This window comes from Dipteris shenzhenensis, chromosome 20 (assembly GCF_047967505.1).
Source record: "Dipteris shenzhenensis isolate YYH24624 ecotype China chromosome 20, Dip_SZ_1.0, whole genome shotgun sequence".
Taxonomy (NCBI): Eukaryota; Viridiplantae; Streptophyta; class Polypodiopsida; order Gleicheniales; family Dipteridaceae; genus Dipteris; species Dipteris shenzhenensis.
In genome coordinates, this window is record NC_141615.1 from 3,199,016 (window position 1) to 3,213,687 (window position 14,672).

Genomic DNA, 14,672 nt, shown 5'->3' on the forward strand with positions numbered 1-14,672 from the left:
AGAGTGGCTCTATCCTCTAATAGGGCAATATTGTTGAGGTCAGCAAGCAAAGTAGAGAGGGGGGTGGTATAGGCAATGAATCTTCTGATAAGTGGTGTATCTAGGATGGGATGGGATGGGATGGATAAGCTAAAAAACAGGTAGATATGGTTAGCTTCAGGTGGGGATGGGGTTATGGAGAAGTCTTAAGTTGAGGGGCAAAGGCAGGGGATCGTATGAGGTAGTCAACTACTCTAGACCCTCGCCCACGTGGGAAACAAGTGGGCGCACCGAAAGAGGGCCATCGCTTCAGAAAATTGTAGATGATTAGGTCATGCATCTTGTCCAATGTCTACGAAAGTATGCACATTTTAGTTGACTTGGGACCAACAATGTGCGGAAACTCAAGAGATACCTGCCTCATCTAGGGCAATAGAATTGAGTCATGCTGAAAATGCAGTGGTCTAGATGGGAGAGAGGCCCCGCCTTCACAATAGGCACTTGGAAAGCATTTATCAGGCTACATGAGGATTAGAGACTATAGTCACTGAGTCACCTCAGAGGGGTAGCACGCAGGATTCAGCAGATAGATGCAGCCCTCCCGGTGGACTGGACAGTTGATATGCCTATTACTTTTTCCACTTGGATGGGAGCTTTCTCGAGGACAGCAGTTCCTCTTCAGGTGATAGCTCTTCGAGGTGTTGGGGAGGATGCACTTGTCTTTGACGTTGGGGATGGGGGTATACTTTCTAGATCCACGAATGATATTCTTCTAGAGGTTGCCTTTCAGCCTGTCAGGATTGTTGGCTTTGTGGATCATGGAGTGGGCTTGCAGTGGTATTTAGACCCCGACCCTCTGCTCTTGGCCCTGGGATCCTGAAGATTGTGGTTATATGGAGGTGCACCTATCAGGTGCTTATAGTGGGACCCAGGAGAGTGGGAGTGGATAGATCATGGGCACCACGAGAGGGGGATTCCCTTCTTTCGTTTCACGGTTGGTAATGCCAGGAGATCTCAGTTGAGCAGTAGGGGTTGGATTCCCTCCAGAGCCCCCCATTGGGACAGCTTCTTCATCGGCGCAGATTTGCGTAGGAACTTCTGGAGGAGGCTCTGGAAATCCCTCAGAAATAGAAAGATCACTCTTTTCTTTTGGCTTTCTATTCATGGAGGGATTGCAGTGAACCTGTGGAGATCATGATTTGGGGTTGACACTACTTGCCCTCGTTGTCATTCTGCAGAGGAGTCAGTGCAACATTGCCTTTGGGACTGTAGTCAGGCGAGGACTGTTTGGAAAGGGGTTGCTTGGATACTCAGCATTAAAAAAAAAAGAGAGCTCATAAATCGCCTCAAAGATTGGGCCCTCTACTCTGATTGATATGGGCTGCCACATGTTGTTCTTGGCTGATGTTCTGGTAGCCAATTTGTACCCTTGGATTTCAGGTCATACAAATCGCATTTGGTCTATGACTCGTGCTGCATGGTGGTGGCATAGAAGATTGCAACAACTATGGGATTGCAAACTCCCTCTTCGCCAACGGGTTTCTTATGGTGGTGGGTCATGCTCGGAGTTATTCTAGTAGGCCAAACTTTGGCACTCCATACATTGCTCCTGTTACCTATCATAGATGTATGGCTCTGCGGGGGTCCATGGCCCACCTCTTTTGGCATTGCCCGGATACTTGCAACTTTTTACGGTCCCTTAAGCGGTTTTTGCAGGCATGCTTTCCTAGGTGCTTGCTTTGGCAAACTCTTTTGGACCTCTAGACTCTGGAGTCCACTGTGTTTTATCATCAGAGTTTGGAGACCTGTCTAAAACTATAGCAAATATATAACCAAAAGTTGCTGTAATTGTACATACAGTAGAAGTTGCTGTAAAAGTAGCAGACATTGGGGATCAAAATTAACAAATGTACAACCAAAGCTGATGACCAGAGAGCAATTGGAGACTCTATTTTGAAGATAACATCCATGTGTAGCTAAGTGTAGAAAATAAACTATGTATTTAGTCCTTTTTGAAAAAATTGCATTCAGAAATTCGTGCTCTTGATTGCAGTCAAAATTTGTTGCCTTTCTTTACTGTTTGTACACTGGAGCATATCATTGCAAGAGAGCTTACCTTGTGCAGCTATTGAAGCCTACATAGATGCACACCTCTCTGTAGGACGTTCTTGGGGATGGCGTGAGGTTGCCTTTCTCCTAGATGCTAAGACGACAGTCCCCTTGATGGGATAGGTGCTCGCGGGGCACGTGTCCAGTTTCCTATTGACTTGGCATGCTTAAAAGTAAGGGCCTTGATCTATGCGTCTATCAACCATCTCTTCGTATGTGAAGAACAAGTTTATGATCACCGATCCGAGAGAGTGGTTTCGGCCCTTCAAGATCGGCGTTGCCGAGCATGTGGACGAGGTGGCCTTCTTTTCCTATACCACACGGATTGGCAGGAGGCTACAGATGGACTCTTTGATTCGGACCCCTTTGAGGGAGAGGCATTGGGTGGCCCAGAGATTGCCCCAGGAGATCCGTTCCCGGTTTTGGACGCGGTTATGGTCCAGTTTGCAGCCGAGGAAGATTTCCTACTTTTGCTGGCTGGCAGCTCATGGAGGCTTGCCCATTGGCCCGTGGTTGGAGCAGATGCGGGTGGAGGGGCAGTATCACTGTTGCTCTGCTAGAGGTCTGGAGACGATCCCTCCTCTAGAGCTTCGTAGCACAACGAGGATTTGGATGGGAGCCCTCATGATTATGACCCACTTGTAGAGCCTTCAGAGGGACTACACTTGGGGGATGGTGGCCTCGTTGACTGAGGGAGGACACGCGTTCGAGATTGATGAGGTATCTCCAGCTTATCGGGTACAGGGTCAGAGCATTCATATGATAGAGCACCATGAGGCGGTCGCTCTTGATAGCTCGGATCCTCATTCTCGTGTGGGAGGTACTAGCTGGTATCATGGTGTGAAACATTTGGTTTGCTTGTTGTAGCCTGGTGATGGGTGAGCATCCGGCTCCACCCTCGGCTACCTTGGTCGCCATCTGGCAGGATATCTACACCCCGCTCCACTTGGGAGCATGGGACCCCGGGCTCTAGGGCGATTGTCGCAAGGCGCGCTCGTTTCTGTAAGGCTTGGCCTGCAGGAGTTTTCTACATATTCACTCCGCGAGGGATTTGCTGGTCCCACCTGGTTGTTAGCCCCTATACCAGAGATCCCCTAGGCAGTGCGTTGGGTTTCTATGGAACAGGTTGGTTTTCTTCTTTCATTATTTTTCAGGCTTTTTTCCATACTCAGCACCTTCGAGGCTGCTGTTTTGTATGAAGTCTTTCAAGCATTAATAGAAGGTTCCTTTCTTAAAAAAAAAAAAGGAAAAAAGTCTATGATCACCTATTGTCTATGTTCGTGTTTCATGGTGGTTTTCATTAGTCTAGACCTAAGTTGGGTGACCTCATATATGAAGAGTGCAGCACATCTCTGGTTGGGATAGTCATGTATGATATATCCCTCGAATCTCATAGTGTCCGGGGCATCACAACAGGACATGCCTCTCTGTCTCTGCCTCGTGCCACAAAGTGTATAGAGCCTCAAGTCTCTATGGTGTACGGTAGTTGCAAGCAGATGACCGCTTTTTCTAGGACACACATTGGACGTTGAAGCATGCCCAAGATAGCATAAAAGGGTTCAAGGTCGAGCTAAAAGCTATGTGAATCCACAGAGAAGAAAAGTTGAATTCGAAGAAGGTGAGGAAGTACATGAGGCCTCTAAAACGCTAAAGACTAGTCAATGCTTTAAGTTGTCTGTGAGGTATTGTGGACCATTCACATTACTTAAAAGATTGGTGAGCTTGCTTACAAATTAGCCTTACCAGAAGGATATAGAGTGCATCCAGCATTTCATGTTAGTCATTTAAAGATCAACAACTTGCAGGTGATAGTTTGGTAGGAGAGAAGAGCCTTCAATGCTTCCAGATGAGCCAAAAGGAATGCTTGATTGTGAAAGAAATCATTCAAGAATATTTAGTAAAGGGGAAAGATGGTTTACAAGAGAATGCTACCCTGAAAGGGTAAACAAGAGCGGTTTTTGAATACGGTTGCTGAGGATGTTGACTCTTCTTAAGGAGAAGGAAATGTTGCAATGATAATCGTGTGGTGTGTGGGGGGTGTCTCGGGTTAGGAAACTAGGAGACAAGAGAGTGTTCATTATTTTGTGGATTTAGGTGACACATAGGGCTAGAAGTGCCTCATTCGGTTAGTTGTTAGTACTTGCTTGTCCCAAGTGGACTAGTACTAGTATAGCAAGTGACCACTGGGAATGGGCTGTTGCACTCAGAGGCTTCTAGTTCGTGTGCCTCTATGGTGAACTGCCAATGTTGGGTGCTGATTCATATCTCCTGCTATTGGTTGTCATGAGCATAGAACTTCGATGTTAATTTTTGCTTAGCTCTTCCCTCCCCCCCCCCCCCCCCCCCCCTTTCCAACTATCTCTCCCTTAAGAATAGATGACCAGTACGTCTAGCCAGCAGGCTGTCCAAATGCTCAACTAAGTAGTAAGTCAGCCCTATGGCATATAAAGGCTGGCAGTTGCTAGCCAAAACTGTTCTTTACTGGCCTGTCAATGGTGGGCATGTACACACAGTCCGTGGGCAGGTTTTTCCTCCTTCCACAATGCACACTAATCTAGCTGTCTGTCCTGGTCATATGGGATCTAAGGGATAGGGTGTTGCTTACATTTCTAATGGAACAGAAGGTAGTAAGTAGGTATGTTGCAGCTTAGTAGTGCTCTTTGACTGAAATCCTGTGTTTAAGATTTTAATCGTGGAAGTGTGAGTGCCATGTATAGTGGAATCAGTGCAAGATCACGGTAATTAAAGAAATTTGGGACTACAGCATGTATCAATGCTGGATAGCGCAGGTAGACTAGGGTGCATAATTCAATGAACAATTGAGGAATCAGCTCCTAACATTCCAGAATATACTGAATCAAGGTCCAAACTTAAGCTTATTAGCATGCTTTTGCATTCAGTAAACATCTATGTTTTCAGTTTTAAAGAGATCTATCTTATTCAGTAAACTCTCTCTCTCTCTCTCTCTCTCTCTCTCTCTCTTCTCGAGGGACATAACAGACTGGCTGATAAGCTACATAGCGGGTCACCACCAGCTTTAGGAACGTTTGTCTATAAGCTTTTCAAGCACAGGAACTCACCTAAGACATAAAGGTAGTTTCTCTTAATACCCTCCCCTCCAAGGGAGGAGTCTTTGTGTACGAGGATTTTGTATTGCTCAGGTCCCATAGGCCGATTTTTTGGTCTTTAGAGGACGATAATATATTCTTCTTCTTCTTCTTCTTCTTCTCTCTCTCACAGCTAGCCTCTCTGCTCAGCCCGTCCAGCTCCGCCAGCCTCTCCAGCCTGCCCCGCCAACCCCCGCTAGCCTACGCTAGCCTGCTCCCTCACCCCCGCGGGCTGCTTCCCTTACCTCTGCGGGCTGCCTCCTCACCCGTGGCCTGCCTCACCCCCGTGGCCTGCTCCCGGTACCCGCCTCTGCTGTGCGGCCTGCCCCTGTGGCCTGCTCTTCACTCACTGCCCGACTCTGCTGCTGCGCCTCCAAGGGCACTTTCGCTGGCACTGTGGGCCTCTCCTAGGCCCCATGGAATGAGCCACGCCTATTGCATGGCTGCTAACTGGGCCACGTGATAGCAGTCACCAGCTTGGCGTGGTCAAGCAAGGCTGCTCAGCGCAGCCCCTACAGCCTTAGGCATTGCCTAGGCCCCATCAAGTCTCCACGAAACAGTGCGCACCAGGCGCACTGCCCTACACACACCCTTGACCTGCTCCAGGCTCCAAGGCTCCACACACTTCCAACACATCTCGGGCCTGCAAAAAAACAATGGAGCAGAGGGTCAGTTTTTACACAATTGACAGCTCACGACCAGAAAACAAGAGGCAAGAAAGAAAGAAAACACAGTGGTGAGCCAGTTGAGACAGAGGACCATGCCTACAAGAGCGGGAGTAGAAGACACATGGGGCAAACTAGCTTTGGAGACAGCCATGGCAGCCCTCTCTACAGGGACAGCTCACAAAGGCACTACAGAAGTACTCACATGCCTCCTTCTGGGGGATTTCAATGCAAGGACGAGGGATAGGCAAGTGCGCTTAATTGACTTCACATATGAGAGAGACCTCCACATCATGCCTGAGTTAGATGGAGCAGAACTTGGGATTTGGAGACTCTTTGCAGATACTTCACATGTGATAGCATACGGCGACACCTGCTTGAGTTGGGAGCTGTCCACGACCTCATCATCTACAATGGTCTTCAGAGATGGCCATCCTCTGAGGGATTCACATGCTTCCCACATGGAGGTGGAACTAGCACAATGGACTACCTACTGGGCCCATTGGCTTTTTTCTCACGGATACATGACCTCACCATAAACCCCCCCCCCCACCCCCACCCCCAACTTGCCGATCGCTCATATCTGGCCTTCGATGTTCTTGCTACTACACCAGGCACAAGGAGAGTTCCTACCACTACCCGTACCCAGATCCACTTTGACCGTGCCCTTGATCCAGTGTATGTGTGTCACTTAGCCAGAGAGCTTCCAGCCTTATTGGAGGCTCTCGCCCACGCCTCAGCCACCCTTGTCATAGTGATACAGGATGCTGCCACTAGATCCTTTTCTACGAGCCGATCTTCACGGGTACAAGATGGGAAGATGCCTCAAAACCCCTGCTTTGATGATGAGTGCAGAGAGATGGGAGCCCACCTCACACGAGAGCGAGCCTTGGGTCAATTGATGTCACATGGGGCACACATGATCTTTCAGCGGTTGACACGCCGCAAGTGACAAGCCTTCCTCACACATAGGATGGATGAGATCATTAGATCATTTCGCGGAGGAGACCCAACCACTGGGTGGGGATTTCTGTCGGAGGGGAAGCCACCCATCCCCATCACTGATCCGGGCGTGTGGCACACTTATGCATGCTCCTTATATGATGTCCCGAGGTAGACACCGCCAGACATGTCCTCTATGCCCAGGCCCACTACCCGTCATCTATTCAGCACGCAGAATGTGCGGGCTGCACTTCGTCGACTCCACAACCGGAAAGCACATGATCACGAAGGCCTTTGGATAGAGTACTTCCCACATGGGCAGGAGGTCCTAGTACCGATCTTTGCAGATATGTTTAACCTTGCAATTTGTCACGGCTTCCCACCAGCATGGAGCACCACTACTATCGTACTGATACACAAGGCAGGAGACCTCATGGACATCGGGAACTATCGCACCCTCATGATTGGCGACACACTGGCCAAGATCTATGGATCGGTACTAGAGAGAGAGATCACCAGTCATACAGAGGCACGGGGGCAGCAAGCACTAGGGTAGGCAGGATTTAGGAGGCATCACTCTACTCTATTTCACTCTGAGGGCTATCATTGAGGAGGCGAGGTCCAAACATCAGAGAGTCTACACATGCTTCGTAGACTTTCAAAAGGCCTTCGACATTGTTCCACGATCTTGCATGATCAGGAGACTACAGGAGATGCAGATACTAGAGATGCTGATTTGGGGTGTGATGAGCTTATATGAGTCAGTCAGAGGTAGGGTCCCTGCCCCAGGCGGTCTATTGGATTGGGTCAAGAGTACCATTGGGATGAAGCAGGGCCGCCCTCTCTCACCGACTCTCTTTGGACTCTACATTGATGAGATCACATCTTTCATAGATCATCTAGGTGGCGAGGGCTCACTACTAGGGGATCTCTTCATATAGATATTGTTATATGTTGATGTTATAGCCCTTATATCCTCTTCAGCGGAGGGGCTGTAGAGAGATCTGGAGGCATTAGAGGTGTTTTGCAGAGAGAGAGATCTGATGGTCAACCTTGGAAAAACTAAGGTCATGATCTTCAACACCTCACGAGTAGTGACTTACCGACTTAGTTTCACCTATCGGGGTGAGCCAGTGGAGATAGTGCAGTCATACACATATTTGGGAGTTGTCTTCACAGGACCTATCTTCATGATGAAACATGTAGCCCAGGCACGGCTCACACGAGGGCGTAGTGCTTTGGCTAGACTAGAGCAGTAGTGTTTCCAGGCGCACTTCCAGGATCCACCTCGGAAGGGTCAGCTTTTCGACACACTAGTGCGGCCGACTGTCATGTATGTAGCACCTTTCTGGGGGTGCGATTTTCCGAGGACAGACTGGAGGAGCTTTGAGCAGCTACAGGTGACGATGGGATCCAGGATGATCTGATGTAAGCCCTCAATTTCACATGAGATAGTATAGGCAGAGTTCGCCATGACATCTCTCCAGGTTGATGCCATCTTTTAGATAGTGACTTTCATCCACAGAGTCTGGGACTTACCCCATTGGAGACTTTCGAGGTTGGCCCTAGAGTCATCCAGACGACTCGCAGAGAGCGGGGCAGACACATGGTATGCACCCATATCTACATGGCTTGTCAGGCACGGTATCCAGATGGACATGCTTTCCCCCTTTCAGTATAGAATGGATGCACCTCTTGAGTCGATCCCGCGAGATGAGATCTGTCACCACAATGTAAATATCCTAAGTCAAAGTACAGTTGACCATTTATTTGATCTTAATTAAAGAATGTTATATGTGTTAATTACGGTCAAAGAGTCATTTTAATGGTCAAAGGATTGACTACGGTCAAAGATACTTGACTCCAGTCAAGTAAACCTGACTACGGTCAGAGAATGTTGACTTTGGTCAACAAGACTTGGCATGCGCCAAGAGGGTTAACCCCGGTTAACCAAGATGTGCCAACCTCGGTTGGAGAGACTTGGCTATAATTAAAGCGCCTTGACCTTTGGTCGAAGCTCTTTAATTATAATCAAGAGTGTTGACTCCGGTCAACCAGAGAAAATATATATATATATTTATTTATATATATATTTGTTTAGATGTGCACATGTGTTCAGTGGGGATGCCCACCGTGACTAGGATTAGTCCACAGTGTGTTATTTGCATGCAAAGCGCTAACAATTAATGGGTACCATGGTGGTGCGCTTTAATTAATTGTTGCAGGTACTAGGAAGGATTATTTTTCCTAAGCGAGATGGGAGCCTGACAAGCACCTAGGAAGCGGTTCGAGTGACCGAGAGCCTGGAAGACTCCAGAATGGCCCTATGTGGCTTGTAATAAGAGTTAGTCTAGATTTTAGACAAGTGGCATGTTGCCAATTTGAATGGGGCTTGAAGCTCTTGTAAGAAAGAGAGTTCTTTTGATGTTTTATGGGAGAGACTTATGAGACAGCTTATGCTGAACTTCTGTAACAGAATTTCTGAAAAGTAATAAAGACCTTCGGGGGGGTCCAGCCCGACAATTTGTCCTGGGCCCTAGTGTTTGTCCAGAGAGAGAGGGAGATCTTTGGAGAAGGGAGAGCTGTGGACAGTTTTTAATTCAGTTTCGATTGTATATTTCCCACGATTTCCCACGATCAGTTCCGGTTGTAAGATCAACGGTATCATACGGTTAGACCTCCTCTAGCTTCACACATCTCGGACTTGGGGGGGGGGGGGACCAGGAGCTCCCCACCAAGACCCAATTTTATCGCGACCACTTCTTGAGAGTATCAGAGGAGGGATTCATTATCAGACCCCAGTATCTCGAGGATAGAGGAGTCTCTCATGCATTGAAGATTGCCATTGGTCAGATGCGGATCGTCCCATCAGCTGAGGATCGAGGCAGGGAGAGCAACGGGTATACCTAGAGAGCAGCAGGTCTGCACGCTATGTACGCTGGGGGTAGTTGAGACAGAGGAGCATTTTCTTTGTGTTTGCCCAGCCTACTACGAGATTTGGGGACGTTGCCGGTGTCTCTAACTGGAGGGGAGTGGCTTTGGTCCTTTGTCACGACTGATCCATTTCCATGACCAGGTTTGTATAGGGCTTTATCTAATGGAGATGCGGCGACACAAGGAGACACTTCTACGACAGATGAGAGAGCAGCAGGGGATGGTGAGACCACTACAGAACATAGAGGGTGACCGGGCACAGCGGCACGTCACAGACTTCTATACATTTGAGTCAGTCCTCGGGCACAGTGGAGTGGAGGAAGAGGAGCTAGCCGATATGAGAGCAGCCTGGATGAGCAGCTGGCACAGTACCACCGAGAGAGGGGCGTAGAGGCCACATGTGTGATAGAGAGCCCCCAGAGTACACTCTATTGAGGTCCGACCTATCACAGCTTTCCTCAGGGGAGACCGACAGAGACGAGGGGTCACTCTAGACATAGCCCAGAGAGTCCAAAGAGCGAGGAGACCGCATCCCCCACCGCAGCGCGAGACAGCTCGATAGACGCAGGTACGAGACATCTTCGCAGCCCACCAGAGAGCCATCACTGTACCAGGCTTTAGTTTTGTCCCAGCGCTTGGATAGATTGATTGATATGGCCCACTCTGCAGCCGTAGTTGACTTTTTTTTTGTCTATGATTATGATTATGATTCTGTTAGCATAGACTAGTACTCAGCAAGGGTCCTAGTGTACCCTTTGCTTCAGCCCACTGAGGCTTGTATGAGTTCGCTTTTCTGTGCACTTTGTCCCATAGGCCCGTGATGTCTCCTGTGGACGTTAATATATCTTTCTTTCTTTCTTTCTTTCTGGGAGTTGGTGTGGAGAAGAGGACCATTGGAATATAAACGTAACCAGTCCGTTCATTAGTCTATATGAATGCTCTTGCGTCTGTGGGCATGTTGGACATGCATGGGTCTGTGATAAAGAAGCTACCTGAACCCCTTTGTGTGCTGGTATCTGTGAAGACATCATGCTAGCTGGCCCTGCTATGCATGATGTGTATTGTGACCTCAGGGCTATTAACGGTTTAAATTGTGCATAATTTTCTGCTTTTATATGATGCATTTGGCAACTTTTAAGACTTATATAGATAAACATTTTATAAGTCTGAAATCCTTGGCTGTAGAACGGTTCGCTACTTGGAACTGGTGCATGATAACCTCTTGCTTGGCATGTTCTCTTTTACTGTTTGACCATGGACGTGATCCCTCTGCCGATAATTAGGCTACATTTAGAACAACAAAAAATCTAAATTTGTACGATTGGATATATTCTAGTCTTACAAAGGTATATATATATAGATTTACATTTCTCAGTTTCGTTTTTGTTTGGGTGCAGCTGGAAGAGTTTAGGAAGAAAAGGGCGGAAGAGAAGAGAAACAAGCCAGTGCAAAATTCATCAGTTGAAGAGAGGGTTCTAGAAACAGATGAAATCCCTTCAAATCAGTCCAGAAACAATGTCTTTGTCAATGGGCCTGGAGCCAACATACAAGGAGCTATGGAACACCCACAGGGTACTGATTTTTTGAATTCTTCTGTAAATGGATCGAGTGCAGGAGGCCATGAGTTGCCTGAGAGTGAGCTTCGTTGGGAGACGAGCAATGGAGAGGGAAAAGTGAAAGAGTCTCACCATTTCTTAATTGAGCAAGGAGGCAGCAACTTTGTGAAGGTTTCCAAAAGTGACTCTGTTGAAAGGTTTCCAAATACTGGCGAATCTACTGTTGTTGTTAAGCAAAGAGATGCGACTGGACCTCTATGTGATGTTGCTTTACTCAATGGAGTCGATGACATCAGCGAAAAGAGACCCTCACCTACCCTATCTTCTGCCTTGGCGGCAGACAAAATTTCGACTGCTCTTGTTGTTTCAAAGGAAAAAAGTGGTAAGAATTTCTGCCGCCTTAACTTTTTGCTTGTTCGTGAGGGTGCTGAATTTTCTTGACTGTACATGCTTTCAGGTACTACTCCTATGAATTGCTTTGCTAACTGTGATGGTTATGAAGCAACAAGGGGCTTTCACTGTAAAGATGTCCTGCTGGGACCTTGTTAACGAGGGGTATGTGTTCACAGGTGCCTTAACTTCCCTGGGTATGCCTGCTTTCAGTTCGATGCATTTCTCCAAGGATGAAGATGCTTTCAGTCTGAGTCCTTTCAGAGAAGAGCTTGGGCCAGGACAGCCTAATTCCAGGCTTGACTTATATTTAAACTCAAATGACATGACACACAGAATAATGGGGCCATCTGCAGAAAAACCATTTTCATCTGCACCTTCGCGGGCAATTTCTGCTTTTAATTTTGAAGAGAGAAGGCCAAATTTCTTGTCAAGGCCCCCTGAGAGCTCACCTTTTTTGTCATCATTTGAACCTTCTTCTTCGTTGTTACCAATACCTATTCAACTGTCAACTGTAGCTGCATCAGGCATGACATTCACAATGTCCAAAGCTACTTCTGAGAAAGAAACTCTATTGTCATTGGACAACGATTACTCACCAGTCAAAAAGCTCAATGGTGTCTCAGTGACTGGGCATGATATGAGACTTCCAAATTGGTCTGATGAGATTCAACGACATTCAGAAAGAGATCAATTTGCTACCTTAGAGCAGGTAGTGCAATTATAGATGTTCGTACAGTGTGAACTGTTTGTTTCATTTCGTGGAGTTAGGGTTTCTTTTGCCTACAACAAAGGGAAAATGAGACTATTTTACTTTAAAGAACTCAGAATACGATGTGCTATATAGGAAGACATTTTGTTGTATTCATAAATATAGAGCTGACCTGCCTGTCTTTCTTGTTGTTTTGGTACAGCATATTGAAGATTTGACTCAGGAAAAGTTTTCATTGCAGCGGGCTCTTGATGCCGCTAGGGCGCTAGCAGAGTCTTTAGCACAGGAAAACTCAGCACTTACTGAAGATTTCAACTCTCAGGTCATTTGATTGATATTGTGTTCTAGTTCATGATTTCAGGATCTTAATTGCCAGGACTTGGGGGCAAGTCCAAAATGGAGAGGATTGGAGGACCGGTTGATTGGTTTTTCACTTTGCGGTTGGGTAGATTCAGATTAGGATATCAACGTAGGGTGCCTTTTACTTTGCTATTCAGATTCATACGCAAACGTATGATGTGCATCTGTTAGAAAACAGAGATGGAGGTTGCTTGCTGAGGTCAACACTCCTGCAGTGGACGATTGTGTAGAAACGTAGCCCAAGAAACCCACAATGCTTAATTCAAGCTTACTCCTTTCCTTTTGTGCAAATAGATAGATATATATAGAGACAGATAATGAACCAGGCACAGTAGAGTAGAAATAGTAAACATGTATTGCTCCAAAGATGGACAGAACCTTATAGAAGAGGTGTGCGCAGTGTGCCACAATCTAGCAGATAGGGTACACTGCAGACACTGCAGAGATGTGGACACATATCTATCTTCTACTCTTGGCACCTCCAAAACTTTGTGAGCCTGCATGCTCCTATGGAGCTTCAGTAGGCTTCTTAGATACTGCTCTGTCAGACCTTGCTGCTCTGCAATGCAGCCTATGGTCAGGTACTGATATAGTACTGATCCTTGAGATCCTTGCTGCTTCTGTCTGCAGCCACTGTGTGAGGCACAAGGCACCCTGATTCCTGGCCTCCCTGCTCCTATGTGCAGCCAATACTGAGGCACAACATAAATGATGGCTGCTCCTTACAGGGGCCTATTTATAGGGCTCAATGCCCTCTAGATTGTTGGAGTTTAGCTTGTCACCTCCCCAGCCCCAATATGAGGTGAGTGTAGGGGAGGTGGACCTGGTCATGGACAGCACACAGGCTGTCATGTGGGCAGCACACTCACAAACAAGATGCATGAAAAGGGGCTGCCCGTATAGAGAGCGATGCCTCCACTCTAGCGGTCGCCTTTGAGTAGAGAGCTAGGATGGCATGAACCTCCATCGTGCGTGCTCTGGTCAGCCTTTGCATCGTGCATGGTCTTCGGGTCTCTGGCTCCACAGCCTGACCTTGTCTCTTCCTGCTGATCCACCCTGTCCTCATATCAGGTCGCTCGTCCTCCTCTACTCCATAATGTCTTGTGGCTGACTCAAATGCATAGAAATCTATGATATGCCTCTGTGCTCGATCAGTCTCTATCACCTGCAGCACAATCATCTCTTGCTGTCTGATCTGTCTCGGTAGGGTCTTTTAGTGTCATCGCATCTCAATCAGTTGGAGACCAACGCAAACCTGGTTATGAAAGTGGATCAGTCGAGAGGTGGCCCAAAAACATCTCCCTCTTGAAAGAGACAATGGTATCGTCCACGAATCTCATAATAGACTAGGCAAGTACATAGGAAAGGCTCCTCCGTCTCCACCTCTTGCAGTGTTCATAACCTCTAGATCCACTACTCTCTAGGTATGCCTGTGGCTCTCCTTGCCTTGATCCTTAGTTGATGGGACAAGACCCACGCAGGTGTCCAATGGCCATTCTCTGTTCATTTGAGACCCGTCTGTCCTGTTTGGTAATCACTTGATATCCGCGATAGGACTAGACCTTGGTGGGGAATTCCTGGTTCCCCTCCAACAAGTCCGTGATGTACAAAGATGGACTAGATCCAACCGTATGATGTGGTTGATCTCATCTCGTGGGAGCAAAGGGGATGGGGGATCAAGCTGAGGGAGTTGGTCCATCTAAATAGCTTGACTAGCAAACCATCTGGATATGCATGTGTATCAGGCCGTGCTAACCCCTCTCTCGGCTAGTCGTCTCGGAGAGAGAGAGAGAGAGAGAGAGAGAGAGAGAGAGAGAGAGAGAGATTAACGTCCATGGGAGACCTCACGGGCCTATGGGACAAAGTGCACAGAAAAGCCAACAGGGTACGCTAGGACCCTTGCTGAGTACTAGTCTAG

General features: G+C 47.5%; 1 protein-coding gene across 4 annotated transcripts in view; it reads left to right on the forward strand.

The window, feature by feature from the left end:
* The window catches only part of BLI (protein BLISTER), a 109,297-nt gene that overhangs the window by 20,777 nt on the left and 73,848 nt on the right, over window positions 1-14,672 (forward strand). For all 4 annotated transcript variants that reach the window (XR_015542931.1, XR_015542932.1, XM_087391860.1 and 1 more), the window contains exons 2-4: window positions 11,134-11,674; window positions 11,862-12,394; window positions 12,597-12,716. Coding sequence is in view for 2 of the 4 variants with exons in the window: in XM_087391860.1 (XP_087247986.1) it covers window positions 11,134-11,674; window positions 11,862-12,394; window positions 12,597-12,716 (1,194 nt within the window). In the remaining 2 variants the exon portion in view is untranslated. The remainder of the gene's footprint in view (window positions 1-11,133; window positions 11,675-11,861; window positions 12,395-12,596; window positions 12,717-14,672) is intronic.